This window comes from Oryza sativa, chromosome 8 (assembly GCF_034140825.1).
Source record: "Oryza sativa Japonica Group chromosome 8, ASM3414082v1".
Lineage (NCBI taxonomy): Eukaryota > Viridiplantae > Streptophyta > Magnoliopsida > Poales > Poaceae > Oryza > Oryza sativa.
The window spans coordinates 10,643,940-10,651,662 of NC_089042.1; the positions used below are offsets into that span (position 1 = coordinate 10,643,940).

The 7,723-nt window shown below is 46.7% G+C and overlaps 1 protein-coding gene across 1 annotated transcript; it reads left to right on the forward strand.

Moving 5' to 3' along the window:
* Positions 1-4,246: 4,246 nt before the first annotated feature.
* On the forward strand, positions 4,247-6,639 carry LOC4345150 (putative receptor-like protein kinase At1g80870). The gene has a single exon (XM_015793118.3). It carries the CDS (start codon positions 4,364-4,366, stop codon positions 6,269-6,271), a length of 1,908 nt encoding a protein of 635 aa, XP_015648604.2. The 5' UTR covers positions 4,247-4,363; the 3' UTR covers positions 6,272-6,639.
* Positions 6,640-7,723: the final 1,084 nt, after the last annotated feature.

The following is a 7,723-nucleotide window of genomic DNA, read 5'->3' on the forward strand; positions in this document are numbered from 1 at the left end:
CAACAGCCGTCGTCGGGTGATCTCCCTCTCCCGGAGCCCATATGCGCGGCCGGCCACAGCCGCAGCCGCAAGAGCGAGAGCGAGCGAGCGAGACTCGCGCGCGACGCGAGATGGCGTACGAGATCTCTCCTGGAGAGGACACCGACGACGCAGCGGCAGCGCAGCGCGCGGGCAGGGCAGCGGCGTACGTACGTGACACCGGAGCGAGCGGGGTGGGTCGGCATATGCCGTACGTACGTGCTCCACGGCGAACGAACGGAGAACGCGACGAACGGGATTATTCACGGGGCGTCGCTGTCGGGGTGGGCGGGGCCTGCTTTGCTTTGCCTGTGTCCACTTTATTCATTCATTCCCCTGTGAAAACCTGCGCCTCGGCTATCGTGGATTCGTGGTCGCTGCCGGTGCCAGTCGGTCCGTGGCGTTTCCACACTCGGAGTCCATAGATCAGTCAATCGATTCTTTCTGTGTTTGGGAGAGAGGGACTATGCTGTGTTTAGTTTGCACTGAAGTTTGAAAGTTTGGTTGTAATTGATACGATGTGATAAAAAGTTATGTGTATATGAAAGGTTTGATGTGATGGAAAATTGGAAGTTTGAAAAAAAACTTTGGAACAAACACCCGCTTGTAATTTTTTCTTCTTTTTTATACGAGGGACACCGGATACACAGTCAAACAAACACACACGATCGATTCTGGTGTAGTATACTAGTAGTATGTCGTGTAGATCGGCATCAAGAACGTGCATATGGACGGGATATCGGTACTGTCACATGCCGATAACGTAGTGCCGCAGCTCGTCTCTGAGATTGTGGTCTGGCTGGGCAGAATCGATTTTAAGCTGACGTTAAACCTTAACATCGATGTCTCTCTTACCTCCTCCTTATCTCTCCCTTCCTTGTTGGCAAGACTAAGGCTGTGTTCAGCTCTATGAATTAAGAACTAATCTCCCACATATGCAAAACAAAACGATTTATTAGCTACTCCCTTCGTCCCCAAATACAAAGGATTTTGATATTTTGCTTTCATTGTTTCACCATTCGTCTTATTTAAAAAATTTAGAAATTATTATTTATTCTATTTGTGACTTACTTTATTATCCAAAGTACTTTAAGCACAACTTTTAGTTTTTTATATTTGTATAAATTTTTTTGAATAAGACGAGTGGTCAAACGTTACACGAAAATAGTAAATATCCCAAATAGTAAATATCCCTTATATTAGAGGACGGAGAGAGTATTTGTTTGAAAATGGATTAATATGATTATTGAAAAGAGCTTTCCTAGATTTTTTTTTTAGAAAAACACAATGTTTAGCAATTTGAGAAGTGCACACGAAAAACAAGGGAGTAGAGGTTGAGAGAAACACAGCCAAGGCCCAGTTCTTTTTATCAACTTCAAACTTCAACTTTCGTTTTCCGTTAGCACGCTCTTTAAATTGTTAAATGTTGTGTTTTTTTTTTAAAAAAAACTTTTTAGGTAAAAGTTGTTTAAAAAAATCAAATAAATATATTTTATAATTTTATAATAATTAATACTTAATTAATCATGAGCTTTTTCGTTTTGCGTGCACCGAAAATATCACTACTATCAATTTACAGAACGAACCGGTCCTAAGGATTGTTATACATGCGGATCAATCTACATCATCATTGTCTACATCCCCACCTACAACTAAGTGCAAATTTGTCACATTTTTGTCTGCTCCTATTTATTTTGTTGCTTTTAAGCATTTAAGGGCACATGAGTTTTTTTATCTCTATATTTTTCTACCCCATATTTATCGTTTTGGATAAGGATACAGTCTTAAAAAAACTTTAATTACTATTTTTTATTATAATATAAATATAAATAAATATATGATTTTATTAAAAATACTTTTTAAGATTAATCTATGCATATGATCTCCTTAATTCTAAGACAAATATTTTAGGAATTATTCATAATGAAATATATTAAAGTTTGATATCGACCTGGTTCAAAACAATAAGTATTATCAACCTAGAAAATCATTGAATGGTATAATAAATATCAGATTAATACATTCTCATGTCCAAAAGACACCCTCATTCACCCAGTGGTACTTTTACAACTTTTACTGCCATACTTTTTTTACCGTAAAAAAGTGAGGAGGCTCCCATGGTATATTGAAAATGGACATTTAGAGGGTTTTTTACAAGAAAATATGGTAGAACCAGTTCGTAAGAAATATAGCAAATGTAATGTAGTTGTTGTCTTAAAAAGAATATTAATTTAACTTGTGCACAGCACACTCCGAATTATTTTGCATTTCAACTAAATTCCTTACTGTCGGCTGAACATTCATAGTCTAACTTGCATGATGACAAGCAGGGTAGGGTTGTAGGTTGTGTGGACCAAGTTGTAAAGGTGAGGGTTCACGGAGCCTTGCTGAGGATGAGTGACGAGTGTAACATCCATGACAAAAGGAATGAAGTTACAACGTGAGGAAATGTTGACATGAGTGACATAAGGCTCACTATTAAAACTACACGTGATTTGAATTTCACATTTTGCCAATCCATTCTAGTAACTGACCATGGCTTGTGAAAACTTTTTTTTAAGTGAAAGCGGCAAAAGATTTGCCGAATATATTAGAAGATCAGAATATATAAGATACATAAGTGCGATTGCAAATTTAGCCCAAATACGACAACTCAAAAGGGATGTGAAAACTTTTAAGTAAAAGGTACTCTTTATTTGAGGAAGAAGTTTGAATCACCATATGAATTTATTGCAACGGTCTGAATTACCTCTTTAAATTATAAAACCAGACATTCTATACTTTGAACTTTCTAAACCGGATAAATAATTACCCTAATAACTCAATTTGAAGCGGTTTTGATTCTACCTAGCATACACATGATAGTCCAGTCAGCCAAAAAAATAATAGAAATAAGTGGGCTCGACCTATCAATGCTACATCTTATACTCCCCTCTTCTCCATTCTTCCACATCCTCCTTCCCCTTCCATCTATCAAACAAAGACACACACACACACTCTCTCTCTCTCTCCCCTCAACATGAGCATGATTTGGCGGCTAACGTTCTCCATTACTTGGTGAAGGATAATAGAGAGGAAGACAGTGACGGCCTCCATGAGATGGCAGAGGAAGACAACATCCTGCAAAGCTCCGACCTCCACTTGTTTCCACACCTTGGCATCATTTGGGGTAACTGTAGCGATGGCAGCAGCGTCCCTAGGCATAGGAGGCGGAACATGACCTCCTCAACTCCACCTTCACCATGAGTACATCATCCTCTTTGGCACACATGCCAGGCGGCTATTGCATGCGGAGTTCGACGGAAATCAGTGTGAGAGGAGCTAGTTGAGAGAAGGTAGTGAGACCGGTGGATCTTGGTCACACCAACCGACAAGAGGGGGAGGCAATGGCAGTCCCATCTTGACAAACCTTATCTTGCTCCCAACCTCACCGTTCTCTCCTTGGCAAACAACTTCTTCTTTGGCGAGCTTGCAATGGAGAGATCCTAGGGAGGGGGGTAAGAGAGGGATTGACTTGAGAGGGGGCGAGGAGGGACAAAAAGGGATGGCAGGTGGACCTATGGATTTATTCTATTTTTATGGTGACCGGATTACAACGTTGTCGCCACGTGTGTCAGCTCATGTTAAAACCGCACAAATAGTGCTTAGGGGTTATTCGTCCAGTTTGAGACGTTCAGGGTGTAAAATGTCTGGTTATGTCATTCATGGAATAATTCGGACTATCGCCTTAAGTTCAGAGGTAATTTGGACCTTTTCCTTTATTAAAACAGTTGACTAAAAAATGATTAAAATTTTCTTTATAAAATATACGTATACTTTGGCAAAACTAACAAAAGAACTACAAATTAAAACTTGTGTACCACAGCACTGCAAACTGGAGGCCAAATTTACTACAAAACTACGTATTTAAGCTCTTTTGAATTATAGGAAAAACATATTCAGTAGTGGCTTTATGACAAAACTACAAATCTTAAAGCTTATCTTATCACAAACTATAGAAGTTATGGATTTTAAGCCTATATTAGAATAACAATGTTTGGATGAAGCACATAAAATCTATAGTTCCATGATAAATTATATGCTAAATATGTGGTTTAATGATTTATAAATTTAAAATATGTAGGTTTTAGATGAAACACATAAAATATGTGGTTTAATAATTTGATCAAAATATCTGTAGTTCACGGAATTTAAATTGACCAATACTAACATCTAAGAAATGAGTTTCCCATCTTCAATTTGCAGCTATGTGAGCAGTCCCCGCCTACTATACGAGCCTACCCAGTGCCCCTCAATCAGCTGGTCGGCTGGTCGCACACACCACGTTCCTTCTCCCACCTCCGCCATGCCTTCCCGCCTTCTCCAGCAACTGCCGCCTCCGCCGCCGCCTCCTCCCCTCAACCGCCGCCACCATCACCTCCTCCTCGCCGCCTCCGCCGCCGCCGCCACAGCCACAGCGCTGCTGCTGCTCCTGCTCCTGCTGCTCGTCGCGCTCTACCTCCGGAGCCGCCGCGCCCGCCGCCGCAGCCCCACGCTGCCGTTCTCGCCGCCGCCGGCCCCCGCGCGCCCGCTCCGCCGCTACTCCCGCCGCGCGCTCCGCCGCGCCACCGGCGGGTTCCACCCGTCCCGCCTCCTCGGGCGCGGCGCCGCCTCCCCGGTGTACCTCGCCACCTTCCCCGACGCGTCGCTCGCCGCCGTGAAGACGTGCTCGTCCCCGCACGAGCTGCACCTCCTCGCGTCGCTGCCCGAGTCGCCGCGGCTCGTCTCCCTGCTCGGGTACTCCGGCCCCGGCGGCGGCGCTGACGACCGCCCGCTCCTCCTCGTCTTCGAATACCTGCCGCACGGCTCGCTCCAGGCCGCGCTGTTCGGCGACGCCCGCGACGGGAGGTTCCTCGACTGGCCCCGGCGGCTCGCCGTCATCCGCGACGTGGCGCGCGCGCTCGCGTTCCTCCACGCCGAATGCCAGCCGCCGGTCGTGCACGGCGACCTCAAGCCCAGCAACGTGCTCCTCGATGCCGACTTCCGCGCCAAGCTCGCCGACTTCGGCCTCGCGCGCTTCAAGACCCCCGACGCCATCGCCGCCTCCGGCGCTGGCGCGGATGACTTCATGAGCCAAGAACTCGGCGAGGCCGGGGAACTCTTCTCCACCGCCTGTGCCGCCGCCGCCGGCGGCGGCGTCAAGGCGGACGCGAAGGACGAGTCCGGCCCGGCCGCCGCGTGGGGGAAGGAGTGGTGGTGGAAGCAGGACGGCAGCGGCGAGCTCGACTCCCGGGACTACGTCGCCGAGTGGATCGGCAGCCAAATCTGTCCGGCGAGAAACCCGGACTGGGCCGACGACAACGACGGCGACGCCAACGATAACAACAAGAACTCACCCTCCGGCACGGACGAGCACGCCGTGGCAGCCTCGCCGGAGGACAAGAAGGACGCCGACTGCAACGGCAATGCTGGCGGCGGCGGCGACAAGAAACCAGAGGCGACCAAGATGAGGGAGTGGTGGAAGGAGGAGTTCTTCGAGGAGATGAGCAAGAAGGGCGGCAGCTTCGACAAGCGTCGCGGCGGCGGCGGTGGCGGGGGCGGGAAGCCGTGGCTCCGGTCGATCAGCATGAACACCGGCAACGGCAATGCCAACGGCGACGGCGGCAACAACATCGAGGCGACGAGCGGCCTGGACATCAGCAGCTTCAGGAGGAACCGGAAGCGGAGCCGGCGGCGTGGGCGGTCCGTGGGCAGCGGCGACATGCACAGCGGCGACTTCCTCAGCCGGGAGCTGAGCACGACGACGAGCATGCGCGGCACGGTGTGCTACGTGGCGCCGGAGTGCGGCGGCGGGCCGTGCGAGCACGGCGCCGAGCTGCTCGAGAAGGCCGACATCTACAGCTTCGGCGTGCTCGCCCTGGTCATCCTGTCCGGCAGGCGGCCGCTGCACATCCTCTCGTCGCCGATGAAGCTGGAGAAGGCCAACCTGGTGAGCTGGTGCCGGCAGCTCGCGCGCGCCGGCAACGTGCTCGAGCTAATGGACGAGAGGCTGGACGGCGGCTACGACAAGGACCAGGCCACGCTCTGCGTGCAGCTCGCGCTGCTCTGCCTGCAGCGGCAGCCGGAGCAACGGCCGGACAGCACGGACATCGTCAAGATCCTCGCCGGCGAGATGGACCTGCCGCCGCCGCCGGTGGACTACTCGCCGTCGCCGCGCGTCCGGCCGTTCCCGCGGTCGTCGCGTCGCGCGCAGCCGCCCGATGCCACCGAGTGATTGGTAACTCTGCTCACTTAAAAAATTTGATCCTTGGGGATCAATCTACAAGTTGCCATGCCCTGTGTTCTTGCAGGAGATTTAACAAAATTTGTCGAATTTTGCTAATCTACTAGTATTGTTTTTTTGTACATAGCAATAGCAGCAATTCGTCTTCCCCTAATTGAGCAATGGATTCTTTGGATGTCAATTCTAACAATTGATCTTGCATCTTGCAAAAACTTAGCAATAGATTTTTAGGATTTAGTTTCTGATTTCTTTGTCAGTTTCAACATATTTAGCAGAACAGTACTAGTATTTTTGTTGATTGTTATGTTTGTACATGGGAGATCCAAATCCATCTTATCATGGAATTCTTTGCCTGTCAATTTCTTGATGTATCTTGTTTGCAAGGATCACTAAACATTTTTGTGTGATTTAATTGATTTTTCTCTCGTAATTTCTTCATGTGCCTGATCTTAATAAATGAAACCTTGGTCTCTATCAAAGGTGGAGAAAAACAAACGAACAAGGTAGTGAGCAATCAAGTTGATCAGATATTTTTTCAGTGCTACATCCAAATTGCACAGAAAAGGAAGAACATTTGCGTACTCCTTGTGTGTTACGATACCTAACATATAGGTCAAATACGATGCGTCTCTATCAATCTTCAGCCAAAAAAATAACAATAATGATTTGTAGCATAGAAGTCAACCCTTTGTACATGAAAAACCTTTATGAAAACCAAAGGTTTGGATTGCTTCCCCTCGCGACAAAATTGAATTCTCCAAAATTCTCTACCGGATAAGTTGGTTTATGTTCACAAGCAACCGATCCTGGAGAAATACTACAATTAGTACATTTTTGCTTTATTCTCAATCTATTTGCTGCAGCAAATGGAGTTTCCTGTACAATAAGCGGCCAGTCTGCAGATTCAAAATCAGGATACTTTCATAGTCTCAAAATGATCAAAAGGGGTGACTTCTTCCTACAAGTTTCAAAAAGCTCATTTTGCCAGGCATCCATGGTTGGTGTTTTCAGTCAATTTTCACCAACCACACATCAAACATGGTTGGTGTTTTGTTCTTTTACTATTCCTTCCATAAAGGTTTTGCTTACTTTTCCTCAAGGAGATAACTACAACCCAGGAAAAATATTCAGTAAATTTACTCCATACACGTGTGAAAACTATTCCTGATGAAGTGAAGTGAATCTTCTTGGTACCAACTCTGATCACTTGTTGTCTGAAGAAGGAAAGGCAAAAGGATTCCCTGTAGAATTTCAGAAATCAAAATCAAAACAACTCCCTCTTCTCCTTTCCTAGCATGTTTCGTGGGACGATTATGCGTATGTTTTGTTCATATTCCTTAGAGCCCACCCGAGTTGCTATGAACAAAATTCATTCATACGCTTTGTCGTCTTGCGCCTTTTGAGGACTTTTTTCACAGTTCATTCCTTCTTGAGACTTTCATA